The sequence below is a fragment of the Dreissena polymorpha genome, chromosome 14 (assembly GCF_020536995.1).
Source record: "Dreissena polymorpha isolate Duluth1 chromosome 14, UMN_Dpol_1.0, whole genome shotgun sequence".
In the NCBI taxonomy this organism is placed as follows: domain Eukaryota; kingdom Metazoa; phylum Mollusca; class Bivalvia; order Myida; family Dreissenidae; genus Dreissena; species Dreissena polymorpha.
Window position 1 is genome coordinate 47,705,582 of NC_068368.1, and position 23,298 is coordinate 47,728,879.

Consider the following 23,298-nt stretch of genomic DNA (forward strand, 5'->3'; position numbering starts at 1 on the left):
AGTTTTTATGAATTTTATCCCCCCCCCCCCCCCCCCCAAAGAACCTTAATGTACCTTTAAATATACAACCTGTTGTTAACGCTTTGCAAAGACCGCTGGATAAAAATATAACAATTGCTGTGAAATTGAAAAAAAGATGTCCTATAAATCCTGTGCTTTTTCGGAAAATGTTCGCCCATTGGTTGTTTTAGCTGCTTTGGACTGGTTAGTGATTTGTACAAAAACACTAATATTGCATTAGATCCAGATTGGAAAAGAACTGTTACCGAGTCTAAGTCTGATGAAGTAGAATATTTTTTGTGTAACACATCAGATAACTCACTACCTGATGGTACTCTGTCTGAGTCTTCTAATCAAAATAAATCAAAACAAGACCTTTATGATTCAGATGCTGAAGAAGTGGATCAAGAAAATGATGGAAACATTGATACTTTATTAGATGATGCAAATATTGAAAATAGAAATGCAACATGCACATTTGCACCAGGTGAGGGTCAAAGGCCGTTGAGTTTATATCAAGATAAAGATGCAGACTATCTCTGTTTCCTGCTATTTTCTGTGGTCAGAGACGATTTGATAACGATCAAAGGCTTGTTCCAGTTCTTTATAGCAACATTGCTAAATGGGAATTACGCAGTAAAGATAGACAAGCTGCTAACAGTGTTCCAAACATATTTTTCAAACTGAAGAAAATTCAAATGAAACAATTAAATGATAAAGTTTATCTTGCTGTTCGATGTTGCAAAGATAGCACAACGAACATTACTGTAATTCAGGCTAAAGATCCAAATTTTATGGACAATGTGGTAAAAAAAGATTAGGGCTATTACATTTTCAGACAACTGCGCAATTCTCCAGCCTTCTTGGAAACAAAGAAAAAAGATGTTTTTGCTATGATTAGGCAATTAGGGTTGCCAACATGGTTTATGTCACTATCTTCTGCTGATACTAGGTGGCCTGATTTACTAAAAATGCTCTCAAAGTTGAATCTAGGCAAGGAATATAATGAAACACAGATTGAAAATCTTACTTGGGAAGAAAAAATAAAGCTTATATAAAAAGATCCTGTAACATGTTCAAGATATTTTGACCACAGGGTTCAAGAGTTTATCAACATTGTGCTGAAAAGTGAGCATAAACTACTTGGGAAATTAACATACTATTTTTACAGAGTTGAATTCCAACAGCGTGGTTCTCCACACATTCACATGCTTGTATGGATAGAATATGCTTCAAAGTTTGGAGTTAACAGCAATGAAGAAATATCTCTTATGTGAATCAATTTTTGCAGTGCTGTTCTAAAAATGATGCTCTTGGCTGCTTAAATGAACTGCAAATTTATAAACACTCAAGAACCTGTCGCAAGAGAGACGACAAACTGTGTCGGTTTTGCTATCCACTGCCTCCACTTCCTTAGACCTTGGTTTTAGATCCTCTTGAAGAAGACAAAGACAAATACCATAAGTTGTATCAAAAACTTCAAACGAAAATAAATGATAACAAAGACGGGTATGATATAACATATGAGGAGTTTTTCACAACTGTTCTGCAGATGCCTGAAGCAGAATACATCAAGTGCAAACGAAGTTCTTTGGCAGCTTCCAAAGTCTTCTTAAAGCGATCTCCTAAAGACATACGAGTCAATTTATATAATGAATCTGTTTTGAAAGCTTGGAAGGCAAACATAGACATTCAGTTTGTTCTTGACTCTTATGCAGGTGCGATGTACATTGTTTCATACATAAGTAAATCACAGAGAGGTATGAGTAATTTACTGCATGCTGCAGCAAAAGAAGCTAGAAATGAAAATCTTGATATCAAAAGACAAGTGCGACATATTGGCAATTTCTTTTCAAATAGTGTTGAAGTAAGTGCCCAGGAAGCTGTGTATTTAGTTCTTGGAATGTCACTCACAAAGAGCACCAGAGATGTTGTATTCATCAACACTTCCCCTCAAAATCAACGTATTCAATTGTTAAAGCAAAAATCACTGCTTGATGAAATGCCAAATGATTCAACAGATGTTATGTCAGACAACCTATTAAAAAGATATTCTAGGCGTCCACCAGCTTTAAACAATTGGTGCTTAGCTGATTATGTTTCTCAGATCAACATTCATTACCCAGAAATTTTGCCAAAATTAAATGATGAAGAAAGTGAGGAAAATCTAAATGCAGATGATGACAAGGATTCTCATGAGTGTCATGATATCACATTTGGAACTGATGATACTGTTCTTAGATTAAAATTGTGTAAAAATCTGCAGAAGGAAAAATAAGAGAGTCATTCGTTATGTGCGTTTCAATAAAAAAAAACTGATAAAGAAAATCACTTCAGAGAAAAGCTGCTGCTATTTTATCCATGGAAAGATGAAGATAAAGATTTGCTCGGGAAATTTGATACTTTCAAATCTCACTATCTGTCTATGCAGAGAATCATTGATGCCAAATGTAAAAAGTGTGAACATTTTGCAGACGAATTAGAGCTAACTAGAGATGTAGCTGAAGCAGACCGTGATGGTTTTGATGACAAAGCACCAAGTACCGAACAAATGGAAGGCGACACTGATGAGGAAGAAGCTATTGATTTTGAATCATTTATTTACTTCAATCCTAATAGAGTATTTGAACACAAAGAATATGATATTGGTAAGGAACTAGGTTGTTATGTTTCTGCTCCAACAACTGTAACTGACTACAGAAAACTCATACGTAACCTAAATACAAAACAAAACCAAATTTACAATTTTCATGTCATTCATTGGATCAAAACCAGAGATTTACACATTTCTTACTGGTGGTGCTGGTGTTGGAAAAAGTGTTGTAATAAAAGCATTGTACCAAACATTATATAGATTTTTAAACATGAAATATGGTGAAAATGCTGATGACGTAAGAGTGCTTCTTTGTGCTTTAACTGGCAATGCTGCCTTCAATATAAATGGCTCCACTATTTCATCAGCATTTAGGCAAAAGTATAAGCAATCTGATCAATCATTAACGTGTGACAATTTGAATTCATTTCGACCAAAATATAGAAATTTATCAGTAGTAATCATCGATGAAGTTTCGATGGTCAGCAGTACCATGCTCTGCTTCATTGATCAAAGACTTCAAGAACTTAAAGGTACAACAATACCGTTTGGTGGTGTAAGTGTCATTGCAGTTGGTGATCTCTATCAGTAAAAACCTGTTAGTGGAAATTGGATGATTTAATGATTTAACTTGTGATGCTACAGCGTTAGCTTCCAACCTTTGGAAAGAACATTTTAACATTTTTGAACTAACTGAAGTAATGAGACAAAAGGACGACCTTGAATTCTCCAAGTTACTCAACAGGCTCAGAGTAAATCAGGCTACAGATGTTGATATGGCAAGAGGCAAACTATGTGAAATAAGCGTTTCTTCTCCATTGTATGACATCAATTCCCCGCATCTCTTTGCAGAGAACTTTTTCATGCACTCTTTCAATGATTCCCTTATCAGTAAAAGGCAACAGAAAAAGGTTATAATATCAAGTTTTACCAGCGTGGTTTTTCCAAAGCTTACCAGAGACAGGCAAGAAAATGCAATTAGGACTTTGCCCAATGATCCAAATTAAACAGCAAACCTTCACAGTTCCCTAACTGTAGTAGATGACATGATTTATGACTTAACTGTGAGCATTCATACAGAAGATGGGCTTGCAAATGATGCAACATGTGTTGTCAAGTATATTAAATACAAACAGACAGAAACCACTCGTCCAAGCATTATTTGGGTCCAGTTAGATAATGAAATAGCCGGACAGGAAACAAGAGTGAAATACAAGAATCGTGGATGTTATCATATAGAAAGTGATGCTAACTGGACACCTATTTTTGATATTGAAAGATCTTTTACTTACAACAGGAAAACATTCCAAAGAATTCAGTTTCCTTTACAGCCATTAGGTCGTTCTGTGCACAGAGCTCAAGGAAGTACTTTAGACAAAGTTGTGATCTATTTATCACAGCGCAAAATTGGAAAAGTTCCACATCTGCATTATGTTGCAGAGTAAGATCTCTATCAAAGTTACAAATTTTGAATATCAATGAGCTTGCATTGCACGTTGATGAACAGGTGCATGCAGAAATGGAAAGATTGCGACAGCATGCTTTACTTCAACTATGTTATACTCCCTTAGCGCAGCTTGATTTAAATCAGTTTTTCAAAATAGTTTTCAATAATTGCAGGTCTTTAAACTTGCATTTTGATGATATAAGGTTGATCATGATGTACTATCTTCACACATTGCTGCATTTGCAGAAATACGTTTATATTCCAAAGATGCTGATGAAAACTACTCTATTGCAGGATTTAGTGTGATAAGGAATGATCAAAATGAAACAAGGGCTGTTTGTAAAACATGCATGCCCCCCTATATGGGCTATAAGTTGTAGTAGCAGCCATTGTGTGAATACGTTTTTGTCACTGGTGGTGGTGGTGGTGGTTGTGGTGGTGGTGGTGGTGGTGGTGATGGTGGTGGTGGTGGTGGTAGTAGAAGTAATAGTAGTAGTAGTAGTAGTAGTAGTAGTAGTAGTAGTAGTAGTAGTAGTAGTAGTAGTAGTAATAGAGTAGTAGTAGGTGGTGGTGGTGGTAGCAGTAGTAGTAGTAGTAGTAGTAGTAGTAGTAGTAGTAGTAGTAGTAGTAGTAGTAGTAGTAGTAGTAGTAGTAGTAGTAGTAGTAGTAGTAGTAGAGCAGTAGTAGAAGTAGTAGTAGTAGTAGTAGTAGTAGTAGTAGTAGTAGTAGCAGTAGAAGTAGTAGCAGTAGTATTAGTAGCAGTTAGCCTTACATTTGGTAAAATTTAAATATATTACAAGGGAGGCAAATCTGTAACAATAAATTAAAACTTATTGCATTTGTTGCCCCTGTAGTGTATTACCTCCCCTGTCCTGCTTATATTTATATTAATCAACAAAATTACACATTAACACAATATTTAATATACAAAATATACAAAAAATCTCATATTCTGATAATATTTTTACTGATCCACTGTATTTTACTAAAAGGATGATGTTTCATTGGACTGATAATTATAGATTTAGGATTACAGACCAGTTGCTTCAGTAATATTGTTCAGAGTGTGCCCTGTTGGCCGTGTATGCATTCTTGAATTATCATTCAAAAAAACACTTTACTATTTCGAGTCACCGTGACCTTTGACCTAGTGACCTCAAAATCAATAGGGGTCATCTGCGAGTCATGATCAATGTACCTATGAAGTTTCATGATCCTAGGCCCAAGCGTTCTTGAGTTATCGTATGACAACCACCTGGTGGACGGACAGACCGACCGACAGACCGTCCGACCGACATGAGCAAAGCAATATAACCCCTCTTCTTCGAAGGGGGGCATAAAAAATCCAAATAGAAGACCTCCACATGTTTTGATTGTGTATATTAAACAAGATCTCAAAATCCTTAACAGCATTACTTTCTGTGATGAAAACCTTGACATTCTTTACCTTCATGTAAAATTTAGTTGTGATGAAAAGCAAAGTGTATTCATTTACAAAGCGCTGTCGTTTTAAAGAAAAATTCCAATTCCATGTAAGTCAATATTTAATTCAATCTATAGATACAATATTTATTGGAGATTTCAACATTGATGCTCAAACAGACAACATGCTCTGTCAAATGATGATGGACACCTATGCATGTAAACAGTTAATCAATTCTGCCACAACAGACTTTAGATCAACTCTAGATTTGATATTCACTCAACTTGAAGGTTTATCAGGTGTAATAGAAAATTACTGGTCAGACCATAAATTAATATATTTTGCTGAAAAAATTAAATTATCATTTATAAAAATATAAATACTTTTTTGTTCTATCACGTGCCATATTTCAAAACTATAGTTGCTATGGGTACCTGCTGTGGGTGTTTTTTTATCAATGGAAACTAGGAGATAAAATGTTGGTATCAAAGAAATTGTATTTATGCTGAAATTAATAGTAAAGAGCCGGTGTCCCATGTCTTAGTATTAATTGGCACCAACTTGGAGTTGAACACTGATTACTGAACCAAATATCTATATACTTGGAGTTGAAACCATAATGACATACACTGTTGAGACTGGAGTTGTTATATTAAATGTTTATCTGTTACTAGATCTAAGGAGTTTACACTGGCACTAACTTGGAGTTTAGCACGGATTACTGATCCATATATCTGCATACTTGGAGTTGAAACCATAATGGCATACCCACACTGATGAGACTGGAGTTGTTATATTTAACTGACTGGAATTGCTTTCAAAATTTTGATCATTCACCGGAACTGACTTGGAGTTGAACACTGGAGATTCATATACCTATATACTTGGAGAACTGCAAGCATTATGGTTACCATGGTTACCATCAACTAATGCACAGAAAGAATCAGCTTTCAATTTGATTTGATCTCCTCACTCATTCCATCCCGCGAAACCCTTAATTTTCCTAAGCAAGGTAATAATGCTATTATACAGCATTGCAGTTTACCTATATATTTTTCAAAAGGTCAGATAGCTTAATTGGTAGAGCAACCCAGGCCGGTATCAGTAGATGGCTCATGGGTGGTTTCGGGTTCGAATCCCGATATGACCTTTGTATGTAAACTTGTGGTTGCAAGGCTGGCAACTGATAGTGTGACAATCTGTTTGGGGCAGGATTTTGGGCTAACAGTTCAGTTCATCAGGTCACATGAAACACTTTAATATGGCCCGTTTGTTGTTTAATTGCTGATTAACATAAAACAAAGACAAAATGTTGACGACGAACGATGGACGACGAACAAAAGGCGATCACAAAAGCTCACCATGAGCACGTTGTGCTCAGGTGAGCTAAAAGGCAGCCCATCAAAACCCTCCCAAATCTATTTGCACATTTTTAAGATGAAATAATTTTTAATGGTTATATTACATAAAACAAGCAATGTGTTTGTGAAACACTGTCCCCCATATCTTTGACCTTGAAGGATGGCCTTGACCTTTCACCACTCAAAATGTGCAGCTCCATGAGAAACACATGCATGCCGAATATCAAATTGCTATGTTCAATATTTCAAAAGTTATTGCAAAACTTTACTGTAAGGTTAAAGTTTTGGGACAGAATGACAGACAGGCCAAAAACAATATACCCCCGATCTATCGATCCGGGGGCATAAAAAGGTGTCCCATGTGAGAAAATAAGGTGTCTCTCCTGCTGGTGCAGCTGAAGGTTCACATTATGTATAGATTTATTTGGTTGCCTAATGTGAAAAATAACACATTGAAACGTCCATAAGAGGTTGAATCATGATTTAGATAGCAATACAATAGAGGGCGTTGCCACAGGATATAGACTGCGTCGCAACTAAATGAGGGACAAAGAACAAGTCACTGCAATGTTCTACAACACATTTATTAGAATTTTAAGACTATATAATTTCAGAATACAAAACAATACACCCAAGAAAACTATTATGTAAATATTTTATAGAAGCAATATATACATATGGTGGAGAAAAGCATAAGGTAATGGTAATAAATAAATGTTCAAACACTGGCATATTGCCGGTAAATGAACAAAACAAACATAAAACCATATATGATATCCACAATGAAACCTGCAAAACAAGCATTTCTAAAGTTAACTCTTCACACGATACTTCAATGAAAACTGACCAGCATTATTATTAATGAGGAAAATAAGTAAATGCATCCTCGAAAAGGGGAATAAAAAGTCAAATTTTATACGGAAAAAAACTACACTTGGTTTTTCACTTGTTTGGATGGATAGATATGTGGTTACAAATGCAAAGAATAGTAAAGCCAAACAGAAAGTTATAAATAAAAATTATTTAAAATATATTTTAAGAGAAGTGTAAACACTTTGTTGTTGAGCTTATAAATGAATGCAGGTTTACTGAGTTTTGCCAAACATGTTAGTGAGGATGGTGTTGCTAGTATCTCTATTGGCAAAATTAAATGATTGTTTGGAATGTCCAGTCCAGCATGGGAAAAGACATGCTGCATGTTAAACTCTCAATTAATACTTGAGCATTGTACATGATTTGTTCCTCTCTTCAAATACATCTGTAGACACAAAAGTAATGGATACTGGTTCATTAATCGGCTGAAAATCTATTGCTGAAATATTAGGGTATTAAATGGAATTTAAATATTTTCACTTGATGAAGAAGAGTATAATATATTATATTTTGGATATTCTGCTAGGAAAAGCCTATACATATGAATACAAATAAGCATTTTGTGTACTTTGACACTATACATTTACATTGTTATACTGATACAACAGCTTGAGACACAATACAACATTTACATTCACTTTAATTATTAGCTGAAATAGTACTTTGAACTTCCACATACACTCGTGTGTATTATTTTCAAGCCAGGCAAAGTAAAAGCAACTACTCGATAAAAACAAGAACTGTCACAAAAGTGAAGAACATACCCCCACACTTGGCTGGGTCACATAATGCAAGTAAAATTGAGAGGTTTGTAATCCATATCAAGCAGTCAAATGTGCATGGTAAAAACTATTTAGATACACAAAGCTTTAATAGGTAATCGGTATCCTCTGAAATCAGTGCATTTGGAAATAATTTCTATTGAAAGCTTGAGTCTTTCAACCTTCAGTGATTTATGACCATATAATAACCCAGAGCTGTCACAAGAAAGGGCCCTCGCCTGTACTACCGCTTTGATATGCATACTTCGCCTTTACTTCCCCTTTGATATGCATACTTTCTATCACTTGTCAAATGTAATGACTACAAAGACATAATTGAAGTTAAATACCTGTAAGTAATAAAAGTTTTGTGTTTTTTAATTTAAAATTAAAACAATATGTGAACATGCAAAACAATTAGATTTTTGAATGTATACAAATTTATTTAATGAACTATGCAAGCAAGCCAAGGTTTGCATATTGGCTTCCTACAAAGAAGATTGCAGCATATTACCCTTCTAGATTGACTCTGTCAGTGCTGGAACGGAATTTTGAAGGCCTTTGCAAACAGTTTGGATCCAGATGAGACGCCACAGAACGTGGTGTCTCATCAGGATCCAAACTATTTGCTATTCTTATAGTATTCTTTGGAAATTTTCTTTTAAGAAAATGCTAATTTTAGAAATTCAGCAGACAGCATTTTAGCAGAAGACAAATTTCCCAGTATGCAAAGGGTTAAGTAACAGTGACCTTGACCCAACTGGCCTTGAATGCCATCCCAACCTTGGTTTGCATATAAGCTGTGACTGACTAACAAATCTACAGCACAATACCTCCATTCAATTTCAAGGTATTGAGTGGAAACTATATTTCTATTTTTAGTCACAGTGATCTTTATCCCACTTGCTCCAAAAGCAATCCAAACATACATTTGCATGTAAGCTACCTACAATAAGAAAACAACTCCATCTAAATATAAGTTATCAAGTACATGTAGAAACTTTTTTTAGTAACAATGACCCCACTGGCACCAAATCCAGTGAATCAGACTGTGACCTATTCAATTTTTTCAATTAAATGTTGAGCTTAAAAGTATTTTAATTATTACTTGTACCCAAAACTTTGTGAACATGTATAGCTGTTAAACGAGTTGTTGCTAGTGAACATAAAAACCAACATACCCACAAGCTAACTTTTAATGAATACAATTGGTTTGCAGCAACACTAAAATGTACTCTTGAAAACAATGATAAATCTATTTTGAAAATTTGAAAACACAAACATTATACTAAATTCAAAAGAAATTTTTTGTGACTAGAACAAAACATAGTATTGGGCTACAAACAAACTGGACTTGAATTGAAAATGGTAAGAACTTATGGTATAATTTATTATAACCTTTGATGTGGAGTAAACGTGTTAACTTGAAAGAAAAGAGGCATGTGTTTACTTGACACAGGCATTTTAGACAATACAGAGCAGAAAGGCAAGAGCAAAATGGGGACAGATAGTATTGGATAATAACCGCAACATTATACAGTCAATCTTGTGTACATTAATGGCACATGTTTTAAATTTGTATCAGGAACACAATTTAACAAATAATTAACAAAATAAAATAAAATCTTATTGACTTTTATTAACCCACATTATGATTCTGTTATAAAGTGATTCTGGTAATCTGGTAATATTGCATCTTTTGTCAACAATTTTGTTTGTCCATATAACAAAATCTTTTGTTACTTCACACTGAAATGTAAAAAACATGTGGGGGGGGGGCTTACATTGAGATTCAACTTAAAATATAAGTTGCACATGATCTTACTTCAATAAAGTCAAACCATTCCTTTTTAAAATCTTAAATACTTTCAAAAAAGAGATCCAGTAAATCACTATATGTTTAAACTCTATTACCTTAACAATTTATATCAGCAAAATGAAAAAACATTGTACCTGTATATCTTAACCATCAGAATGTAAATAAAGAAGAAAAAGACCACATACTCTTAAGGTGTCTGCTCTCTTACCGGCAGAATTGCAGATCAAAGATTCCAAAAAATAATATAAACAAAACAAATAAAATAACTTATTATAATGAATAAATTATAAAAGTCAATAAGCTGTATTAATAAAAACATAAAGAAAATCAAACTAGCAATTCAAACTTACAAACTTGCACATATGAACATAAGTATAAACCAGATAAATTACAATTCAGATCTAAAAAGAAATATTTATTTAAACAAGAATATCAGTGAAACTGATGGATGCTCCCTGATAATGCGCTTTGTCAATGTATGTGTTAATAAACACCTAAAAAATCTATTATTAGCCTCGGTGACCTTGAGCCAGTGACCTCAAACCTCATCAAAAGGTAGAGGTCCATGCAAGGTACCTACATGCCAAATATGAAAGCGATTGGTAAAGTATTGAAGGCGCTATGAGAAACAGTAGCAAAAGTGTGACGGAACGAAGTCTATTATTAGCCTCGGTGACCTTGACCTTGACCCCAGTGACCTCAAACCTAATCAAAAGGTAGAGGTCTATGCAAGGTACCTACATGCCAAATATGAAAGCGATTGGTAAAGTATTGAAGGCGCTATGAAAAACGGTAGCAAAAGTGTGACGGAACGAAGTCTATTATTAGCCTCAGTGACCTTGACCTTGACCCGAGTGACCTCAAACCTAATCAAAAGGTAGAGGTCCATGCAAGGTACCTACATGCCCAATATGAAATCGATTGGTAAAGTATTGAAGGCGCTATGAGAAACGGTAGCAAGTGTGACGGAAGGAAGTCTATTATTAGCCTCTGTGACCTTGACCCCACTGACCTCAAACCTCATCAAAAGGTAGAGGTCCATGCAAGGAACCTACATGCCAAATATGAAAGCGATTGGTGAAGTATTGAAGGCACTATGAGAAACAGTAGCAAAAGTGTGACGGAAGGAAGTCTATTATTAGCCTCTGTGACCTTGACCTTGACCCCAGTGACCTCAAACCTCATCAAAAGGTAGAGGTCCATGCAAGGTTCCTTCATGCCAAATATGAAAGCAATTGGTTAAGTATTGAAGGCGCTATGAGAAACGGTAGCAAAAGTGTGACGGAAGTAAGGAAGGAAGTAAGTAAGTAAGGAAGGACAAACTGGCAACTATATGCTCCGCCGAAATTTATTTCGGGGAGCATAAAAAATAAACCGAGGATATAATATATCCATGCAAAAAGCAAATAGTCTGCTTCAACATTCAAATGATACAAGTATTGCTTAAGACATCATAATTTTTAATGTTAGAAAAAACAAAACTTTAAGCCATTAACTTTTTTCATATTTAAATAATATTTAAAGACTTATCTTGTTAACCGCAACTAACCTATTCACGGTTAAACTATTTAAGCGGCCAGTGTAGCTCCAGTCCAGCCTATGCAATCAAGCAGTCTGGTCTGAAGCTACACTGGCCGCTGTATATCCATGCAAGATTTTGTAGTCTCATGAGCAGACAGGGTAGCTCAAGGCAATACTGCAAGGATGGCAGTTTTTTGGATGATGCCTGTCATATTATAGAGCTCAACTCTTCATTGCCATCCTCAAATGAAAACAGAGTTTAAAAAAACAAATGTTTCCAGAATCATGAACATTTAACTATGCATCATTTCTTTAAGCAGTTATGTATGAGTATGTTTAAAATGATGAAAACATATTTAATAGGGATTCTTCATTAAAATGAATCTTTTGCCGAGTCTTAATCTTATCTGGTCTTTGGCACAATAAATGAAATCTCATACAAATGAGTGATACTTTACTTGTAACTATCTATAGCAGCTTTGGTATGCAGGTACTGCATATTTAAACTGGGAAGCAATATAGTTAACTTGACTGGTCAGAAGATAACAAATCTGACATATTCAAACTGATATTTAACGTTAATGCGTTTTTACGTTTAAACAAGGTTACCACATTAAGTCCTTATATATAATAGAAAGGTAACAAAGCAGTGGGTTACAGGTTTACAAATGCTAGTTTAACACAAAGCTGATAATCAAAGCTTTATTTAGACGAAATTAACCCTAAATTACTTTATCCCATATTCATTACAATACAATTTGTGTTAAAATATGTGAAATTTTTAATAAAAAATAATTGCCAAAAGGCATTTAATTTAATTTATACTATATTATAGTAACGATAGATGCATGCCATTTCTCTAAAATAAAAAAACTATTTTAAAACTAATGTTAGATAAAATAAGCATAGTATTAATGTTATAATAACATTTAATAGCCAAGACTGGAAGACCTTAACATATTATGTTTTTTAACTCTAAAAGACCTTCAATATATCATATTTATCTAAAGAACTAAGATGCTTAAGTTTTTAATTTTACTAACAAAGGGACTTTAAATGGTAAAGCAAACCAGATGACTTCACCTGTTTTACTAAGGCAATTTTTTACATATCAATTAACCCCACATCCATTCATATTCTATATTTGTATAACTATTTACTATAAAAACTCAACTGATAAAGATCAACAGCAGATTAAAAGTTATAAGTACATTGCAAAAACTGGACTGGTTATTTTTAACACCTGACTGGTTAACTATCAAACCAAGACTGGTTTAGTAAGTGGTTTTCTTTTCATCATAGGTCTCAGTGGTTGTGGTGGTGCGGGTCTCAGTCATAGTTGTGGTTGTCGAGGAGCCCGACTGCCAATCTCTGAACAGCAGGAATGTGTCCACGACATACACAGCCGTTGCCAGAAATGTGAAAATCTGAAATGTAACATAGCTGTTTACACATGTAGCTATGTGCAAAAGTATATTAAAAATAAACATGTCTGTCTGTCCGTCCGTCCGTCTGTCTGTATGTCTGTCTGCCTTATCCATTTGTTTTGTCCATCCGTCTGTCCATCTGTCTGTATATACATATATTTACAAACATTTTAAAGTTACAATAAATCATACTTAAAGTCTAAAAGTTATGTAGTATACATGTATACAGTTAGGCAGAATAAATAGTAAAGGCTTATTGATAAAGAAATCATAAAATTGCAACCCAAAGTTTGTTAACTTTCTAATGTTAGAGCAATTTATAATTCAACAATGGACAAAATTGTAACAAAACCAGGTTTTCAACACAAAAAAAGTCCGATAAAGGGAGACAACTGCAACTTAAAATGTGCATTGCTACTGATTATTCATCACAATTACCCCCCTTGTTTCAGAATCAATCTGTTTTTCAACCCCGTGACCTCGTTTCTGACCCATATTCGAAGTTGACCTAGATATTGTCTAGATACAACTTCTGACCAAGTTTCGTAAAGATCGGATGAAAACTATTTGAAAAAGAGAGTGGATAACAGGCTCAATGTTTAAAACGCACTCAGTGAACCCGTGACCTAGTTTTTAACCCGGCATGACCCATATTCGAACTTGACTTAGATATTGTCTAGATACAACTTCTGACCAAGTTTCATAAACATCATAATTAGAGAGCGGACAAGCTGGTTCCGCCCGCCAGCCAACCCGCCCGCATTCCCCAATCTAATAACCAGTTTTTTCCTTCATAAAACCTGGTTAACAAGGGCTGTTAGTAAAACATGCACGCCCCCCATATGGGCTGTCAGTTGTAGTGGCAGCCATTGTGTGAATACAGTTTTTGTCACTGTGACCTTGACCTTTGACATAGTGACCTGAAAATCAATAGGGGTCATCTGCCAATGATGATCAATGTACCTATGAAGTTTCATGATCATAGGCCTAATTATTCTTGAGATATCATCAGGAAACCATTTTACTGTTTTTAGTCACTGTGACCTTGACCTTTGACCTAGTGACCTGAAAATTAATAGGGGCCATCTGCCAGTCATGATCAATGTACCTATGAAGTTTAATGATCCTAGGCGTAAGCATTCTTGAGTTATCATCCAGAAACCATTTTACTATTTTGAGTCACTGTGACCTTGACCTTTGACCTAGTGACCTGAAAATCAATAGGGTCATCTGCCAGTCATGATCAATGTACATATGAAGTTTCATGATCCTAGGCATAAGCATTCAAGAGTTATCATCCGGAAAGCATTTTGCTGTTTCGAGTCACTGTGACCTTGACCTTTGACCTAGTGACCTAAAAAATCAATAGGGGTCATCTGCCAGTTATGATCAATCTACCAATGAAGTTTCATGACCTAGGCCTAAGCATTCTTGAGTTATTATCCGAAAACCATTTTACTATTTTGAGTCACTGTGACCTTGACCTTTGACCTTGTGACCTGAAAATCAATAGGGGTCATCTGCCAGTCATGATCAATCTACATATGAAGATTCATGATCCTAGGCCTAAGCGTTCTTGACTATCATCCGGAAACCATTTTACTATTTTGAGTCACTGTGACCTTGACCTAGTGACCTGAAAATCAATAGGGGTCATCTGCCAGTCATGATCAATGTACCTATAAAGTTTCATGATCCTAGGCCTAAGCATTCTTGAGTTATCATCCGGAAACCATCTGGTGGACGGACTGACCGATCTACCGACCTACCAACATGAGCAAATAAATATACCCACTCTTCTTCGAAAGAGGGCATAAAAACAGAAATGGGCACACATGCACAAAAAGTCCTTTCTGACTTCAGGCACTTCATGATCTAGTCTATCTACATGTATATGTACTAAGATGGCATTTTGGAATTTACAAACATAACAGCCAAGTGACTTTAATACAGTTTTATTTATTTATTTATTTATTTATTTATATACAAGAAAACATCAAACAGACATATTAACAAAATAAGGGATTTAAAGTATAAAATTGTAAATAATAGACTGACATTAAATATGTCATAAAAACAATGATTATGATTTCCACTATATATATATATATACAATAAGAAAAGTTTAAAAAAATATATATTGAAAGCAATATATGGAGAAAAAAGTCAACAGTTACATATAAATGGAGTAAAGCATTTGAAGCATGCCATTACATTTCAAAACAAATTATAGGTAATACAACTTAACTCAACACTCACATTTTTGTAAAATTAAGAGGGCACAAGGCCCTAAGGTGCTTACCTGACACCACAAGCAACTAAACTGTACTGAGCAGGAAGTATTCATCAGCTCTCACAATAGAATTATAAGGAAAACTGCCCCCAACAACTGGAGGCCATGTTTTTTCATACAATCACAATTACTTTGAAACTCAGCCCGGATTTCATAACAATACAATTTTTAATTGTTCTGTGAAACTTCCATGTTGTGTGGGTAAAAAATATGACCTCTATGTGTCCAAATAGTTTTACTATAGCGAGAAAAGAACATATACCCTGCTTCATAGGGACTATGTTTTTTTGGCCCATCACCATTTTTTAAGCAGCGGAGTAATCATTACAACAAATGTTCTGAGCAATGTTCATGTTTATTTGGTAAAAAAATGTAACTTCTATGGTGTTCACAAGCTATTTGTTGATTTGACCTGGTGACCTATTTTCTGACCCCACAATACTGTTTCAAACTTGGTCAAGACATCATTGGGAGAAATGTTCTACCCATGTTTCATGAGGATTGGACATAGAAGTGGCCTTTACAACTTTCAATTTGACCTAGTTACCTATTTTTTTACCCAACATTAAACAGTTTTGAACTCAGCCAAGATATCATAGGGACAAATATTCTGACCAAGTTTCATACAGATTGAAGTTTGGGAAATAAATGTGGCCTCTATCAAGTGTTCACAAGCTTTTTCTTTTACATGATACATGGACCTAGTTTTTAACATCACATGACCCAGTTTCAAACTCTGTTGCTATATAGTAAGGACAAATATCCTGGCCAAGTTTCCTGAAGATTAGGCAGTAAATGTGGCCTCTTGAGTGTTCACAAACTTATAAATTAATTCGCTCAATTACCTGGCTTTTGACCCCACGTGACCTCCTTTCAAACCCTGCCAATATTTTGTTGGGACAAGGGTTTTCACCAAGGTTCATGAAGATTTGGGCAATACATGTTGCCTTAAGAGTGTTCACAAGGTAAAATTGGATTATGGAATATACACAACGCTAAACAAATAACAGACAAAAGGTGATAACAAAAGCTGACTAATTCAATAATATAACAGCATTTAGTTAACATACCGTAGGTTTCCACGTATAGCGCACAGTGTTTTACCTAAAAAAATTCAAATTAAAAAGCTGGTGCGCGCTATACATTGATACAACGCTATCCTGGCTGCTAAATTGGTAATAAATATATTGTGTAATCGTAAATAATAAAAATGGCCGCCATGTTTTTTTCCAGAAAACTACCACCCTATAATCGTACAGACTGAGGGGCCATTGTCAAAACAACAAGAAGTCGCTACTGGTAGATATGAATGCCGTAGAAGAAGTTTTGGTCAAAAATAAATCTGTTTGAATAAACTTACGGACATTTCTTTGTTTGTGTTTTAACACTTCTTTATTGATGAATTCCGATGGGGATTGTTGTCGACATTCCGGAGAGCAGGCAAGGGTAGGTGCGAACGAGGTCTTTTTTGCGGGTAACGGTGGGTGTGAAAGGGGGTCACTTTGCACTTCGTAATTGGCAGATGTTATTGAGTAATATGTGCCACGACTTGTTAAGACGCTAATTGACATTTGAGACACTAATTGAAACTTGAGACCGTGAAGATATGCAATTGCATTTTGTGTGTAAAAATATTGAACGTTCAACAGTGGTGTACCTCAACAACTGTATCCCTGTCTCCCATGCGACATTCAAATTTACCGGTAATGCCGATTTATTCCCCCGAGGAAAAATCACAGGATGTACACTAATTCTTATTTTCTCACGTTTTTCACGAAATGCACGTGGACTGTTAATCTTTTGCTAGAAAATTACAAAATTGTCAGAAAAGTATAGTGCTATGCAACCCATGCTCCTAATCATAATGACGCTTCCTATTTTGAATGCTTAATTAAGCTTTCCAATGCCCCGGATTATTGGATTGTGCAATAGTAAAATGGGGGCCATTTTCGGTCCGATTTGGTGGTTTTATTGTCTTTAAATATTTTTTGATCCATTTTTGCAATTAAAAAACAGCCTGCGCGCTATACACGGGAGCGCGCTATACGTGGAAAGCTACGGTACTTCACACATTTCCTGGAGAGGCATAGTCAACATAGGCAGGGGAAGAATGGCCATAGAAATAATTCCATGACTTATCCCAAAACAAAGTTACCAGTATTAATTTAGCTGACCTGTAATTCAAATTCACAAAATCATGATTTCAAGTCCAGTTCTCTAATAAAATGAGCTGACTGGGTCTTACTCTGGCACACACAATGTAGTAGAAGTAGATAAACGTGATATAGATTTGCTAGCATTCTAGTGGAAAGTTACATAGAGTTCCCTGCACATTACTTACCGCTGCCGCTATGATAGAACTATGCCATGCTCGCGCTGCACACACAATGGCAGCTATCAGCATCATTATTGTGAACACGACATAGTAGATCAACTCCTGAATTAAGTAGCAAAACACACTTGTATAACGTCAGTATATTTTTGTTGTGACTGAAGATGAACCTGTTCAGCCGCAATTATTGCCCTAAGCAATAACTGCTCTCATATCTCTTAACTCTGTTAGTAATGAACAAATACATGTTCTGCCCTGCTGAAATATGAAAAATAAGTAAAGGATTAAAGCAGAGGTCTAAGGTATAAACTAAAAAATTAAGAATACAAAACAATACAGAAAGAAGAAAAAAATAAAAGAGTGAAACAAAACATTGCAGCTTTAAACAATGTTCAGGAAGATTTATCCTTTAATCTTCTTATTCCAATCAAACATGTTTCTCGATGAAGATTTGTGTTTGAATCAGAAAAGTATCTGACATTAAAGAAAACATTATTATGCCACATCAAATATGATATGCTGTGAAATGTTGTCAGGTCTGTTCTCCTGGACAAGCAGAACAAATATTCTAATTTGATGTCAACAGTCAAATCTATTTTCTTTTTACTTTTTTATTGCCTTTCCCCAAAAATCTTGCATTTTATCTTCAAGTGAGGCTGCATATATTAACGAATATTTCTTAAGTATTTTACCCTAGACTGATCGGAACCAATGTTTTTCTTCATATTTACATTTAGTGACTAAGTTAAATGGGCACAATCAACATTTCCACCAAGTCAAATCTTTCCTGCATTTGATTAGAAGCTGCATTGTGAAGACATGGAGGAACGGACAGGTGAAATGATTCACAACATAAACAAGACTGCCATGCAACAATGAACTGGCATGGAGGGAACAATTGGAGGGAACATTCATAAAATGAACAAGACACTCGGGGAACAAGCACTTGTCAGTTTGACATAAGTGACTTACTGCAGCAGCAACTATGGAGGAATGATGCACAGCCCGAACTGCACACACTATGGCTGCAATCAGCATCAGGAGACTGTAGATTCCATAGTAAATCAGTTGCTAAACCAAACAACAAACATACCATGTGTTAATTGTATACAGGTGGTTTGCATACTATAATTTTAACTACTGGTACTTTGCATGTATTGAATAATTTGAATTATATATTGGAATTGCATTACCAAGACATTCATGACACACTAGACGTATGGCCCAGCAACACTTTGTCGGCTATGTTCAAGCGCAAAGAAATCACTGAAGATGAATCAAGTGTCCTTTAAACATACTTGGAGTTTCAATGTAATCGCTTCTGAATTCTTTACTTGTGGGGGTATAATAATACAGGATCCTTTTTTCATTTCGCTGATCTCAAATGAAAGACTTTTAATCAAGTAACATACTGAAGTGAAATTCCATAACAAAAGCCTCAGCCCGAAGACAGCATTCTCAATTATTCTTCCGCTTTAATAGTGTGATGTCCATCTTCAGTCAGAGGCCAAAACTATTGACCTGTAAAGTCATACCTTAAGTTTCAAAGAATTTGTTTAGTAGTAACAGTTTATTTAACACAATTAACTAAGTATCACACAAGTGTGCTAATAAGCAGGAAAGAGTTATGGGTATTTGTCACTGACCTAACCTAATGATCAAAGTTTCAATCAAATACCTGTAGTAAAAACTGAGATATAAGGTTGTAAGTCTGCAAACTTTTATCATGGTATTACCCGAATATCTACAATTAAGTTCAATTAATATTTTTATCATGGCATTAACCATACACCCACAAAGGACTGAGCAGTATTGCTCAAGCTATTATATCAACAGTCGATCTAAAAACGTGACCTGTTGACCTGAAATCAAATACAAAGTAAGGTTTATAGAAGGCTATTCACAGACAGATCCTTCTGTCCCCTGCTGTATCTACAAAACATGCAAGCATAAATTAAGTAACTTCCCACATTAATGCTTCATCAAATTGTCAGTGCTGAGTTCTAACCCAATAATATGACATAAATATAGTAAAAATATTTCCCGGTTGTGCAAAAATGGGTAAGGTGCCATCTGTATCAGCCAAGTCTTGCAAGAAGCTACCCTTTTAGCTAATAAGACCACGAAACCTTGTAAGACTTTATTGCAGAAAGTAAAGCTCCTTACCAGACTGATTGATTGCGCAGGATAGTCTGAAGCTATGAAAGCCGCATATTACATTAGACCCATTTTGGCATGACTAGGGTGTATATAGCTTGCTATCATTTACCTTACACAGACTGTTATGAAGGAAAATATTAATTAACATCAATAATGAATACAGAAATTAAATTGAGTCCAATCAATGGACGTCTGACCAAGCTTAAATGTTTGGTTATACAATCACTAGACAAAACATGAGCACAAAAAAACAATAAGTAAATAATTAGAAAACAGAAAAAACAAGATGTGTTTGTGAAACACAATGTCCCCCTATATGACGTTTGACCTTGTAGGATGACCTTGACCTTGACCCTTTACCACTCAAAATGTACAGCTCCATGAGATACACATGCATTTCAAATATAAAATTGCTAGCTTCAATTATGCAGAAGTGACATTACATGAGCAATTTTGACCCATATATTTGACCTTGAAGGATGACCTTGACCTTGACCTTTCACCACTAAAAATATGCAGCTCCATTAGATACACATGCATGCCAAATATCAAGTTGCTATCTTCAATATTGCAAAAGTATGCATAAAATTAGCGATTTGGGCCACATATATTTGACCTCTGACCTTGAAGGATGACCTTGACCTTTACCACTCAAAATGTGCAGCTCCATGAGATACACATGCATGCCAAATATCAAGTTGCTATCTTCAATATTGCAAAAGTACTCATAAAATGAGCGATTTTGGCCACATATATTTGACATCTGACCTTGAAGGATGACCTTGACCTTGACCTTTCACCACTCAAATTGTGCAGCTCCATGAGATACACATGCATGCCAAATATGAAGTTGCTATCTTGAATATTGAAATACTGCAAAAGTGTACATTAAATGAGCGATTTTGACCATTATATTTGACCTTTGACCTTGAAGGATGACCTTGACCTTGACCTTTCACCACTCAAAATGTGCAGCTCCATGAGATACATATGCATGCCAAATATCAAGTTCCTATCTTCAATATTGCAAAAGTTATTGCAAATGTTAAAGTTGGCGCAAACGAACCAACAGACCAACCAACCAACAGACCAACAGACAGGGCAAAAACAATATGTCCCCCACTAGCCACTACTATAGTGGGGGACATAAAAATAAGAATGCTTTTAATGCCCATAAAGTTCAAAAGTATGAGTAAATGTGCATAAACTATGGCTGAGAATAACTTCATAATGGCATTATTAATATGCATACAATTATGCAAGGATGGGTAAACAGAAATTAAACAATGGAAAGTCACCTGAGCTTTGATAAAATTGAATAATTAAATGTAACAAGGGAAAGTCACAGGAGATAAAATCAGATTGAACAATTAAATGTGCGTTTCCACAATGAACAATACTCAGTTACAGAGAAGTTATGCACATCCTGATCAATAAGTACACTGAAGTACAGTAAATATATCACAACATAGCCAAGACAAATCAATCGGATTTGGCACAATAATAGGCAGACAGTCAGCCGCACTAATGAATGAAAAAAATCCAATACTACCCACAGTAATTATGCAGAAATAACTATTTCCTGTAAATACATAACCATGTAAGTGATAGCATTATTACCAGTATTAAACAAGTTTATACATTCAACAGAAAAGTATTGCTTTAAAAATAATACTATTTTGAGGTAAGTTTTTTCACAAGCACTAAAATTATGCACATTTTTTGCTTACTGTACTTACAACAACCAATAAATATATGCAAAGTCTAAATGCAGATGCCATTGTCAAAGTAACATTGCTTAACCCTTTTCCACTAACATACGTCTTGCATTTGTAGTCCCTAGAAAAGTTATATTTAATTTAAGACCTTTCTTACTAGATTCAAGTTCAAAAGGCTGAATTTCCAACCCTTAGATACTGATGAGCAGCAAACAGCATAAAACCTGAACAGACTGCGGGTTACTCGCAGGCTGGTCTGGTTTTTTGCCGTTTGCATATAGCCATTTTTACTTTGCTTCTGAAAGGGGCCTTTTCACAGATTTTGGCATGTATTGAAGCTTGTCATTAAATGCTTTATATTGATGAATTTTAGGATTTGACCTAAAAATCTCCAGTACAAAAAACAAGATTACAATTAAAAAAAGGAAAAAAAGTAACCCTCAACTGGGCTCGAACCACTGACCCCCATAGTCCTGGAGTAAAGTCTCTCGCTTAGACCACTCGACCAACCGTGCTCGTGCTATGAACGGATGTATTTTTTACTTATATCAGCAATCCTTGTTATGTCCCAAAATATAACCACATTACAGAACTTTCCAAATTATTCAATCATTTCGCGTTGCAACGCTTTGTAATTTTCAGGTGTTCAAATCGTCAAAATATGCATATAAGGGATATTTTATTGCATGGTAAATGTTCCGTGTTACTATTTCCTCAAAAATATCATATCTTAAACGAAAATTTGCGAATCTGAAACAACTTTTTAAAATTTTGTCAATTTCCCAAAACGTGAAAAGGCCCCTTGAATGGGAAAGGGTTAACTGAACCAAATATGCCAAACACTGTGACACAAACTGAAAGGGTCTACTCACAATGAGCCCCCATGGTCCAGGCAGCTTGTAGATGATCCTAAACAGATGCAGTATATACAGTATCAGGGTGGTGATGAACGCAGAGATGGTCACAAACTGTACCCAGGCCCCACCTGCGTGCGTCCAGTAGATCCAGACACTGGCACAAATGAAACCCACCATGTCTAGAACCTGAAATAAAGAACTAGTTGATTAGGTTTGAAGTGTTTGCTTACTAAAATTTAATGAAAAAAGTCTGCCGCACTTTAGTTGATCCAGTCAATGGCACAGATAAAACCCAGCATGTCTACAACCTGAAATAGTCTACTAGAGTGTGTTTGTTTTATAATTAAACCCCTAACCACTCAGATATACTTTGACGCATTTGTAGTCCCTAGGACTATAAAATTAAATTTTAAACGTTTCTAACTAGATTCGAGTTTTTAAAGCTTCATTTCTGACCATATTATAAAGATACTGATATGCAGCAAAACAGCATAAAACCTGAACAGCCTGGGAGTCTCTTGCAGGCTGTTCTGGTTTAATGCTGGGTTCATATAGCCATTTTACTTTGCTTCTGAGAAGGATAGGCTTAATTTAAAAAAGAATAGTTGTGCCACACTGTTCCCTTGAGCAGCAGTAGCCACTCCAGTTGATCCAGACACTGGCACACATGAAACCAACAAATCACCAAGTTGAACAACAGTGCATAAGTATGT

The 23,298-nt window shown here is 35.4% G+C and overlaps 1 protein-coding gene across 4 annotated transcripts in view; it reads right to left on the bottom strand.

Annotated features, from left to right (window-relative positions):
• Window positions 1-7,390: 7,390 nt before the first annotated feature.
• LOC127858550 (CKLF-like MARVEL transmembrane domain-containing protein 4) overlaps window positions 7,391-23,298 on the bottom strand; it is a 46,867-nt gene continuing 30,959 nt past the window's right edge. For 3 of the 4 annotated variants that reach the window (XM_052395765.1, XM_052395764.1, XM_052395766.1), the window contains exons 3-5: window positions 22,601-22,771; window positions 18,823-18,921; window positions 7,391-13,225 (exon numbers count right to left, since the gene is read on the bottom strand). In XM_052395765.1, the coding sequence (XP_052251725.1) occupies window positions 13,073-13,225; window positions 18,823-18,921; window positions 22,601-22,771 (423 nt within the window). In that variant the 3' untranslated portion in view covers window positions 7,391-13,072. Of the gene's footprint in view, window positions 13,226-17,859; window positions 17,956-18,822; window positions 18,922-22,600; window positions 22,772-23,298 lie in introns of all 4 variants that reach the window. The other variant, XM_052395767.1, reaches the window with a different exon arrangement.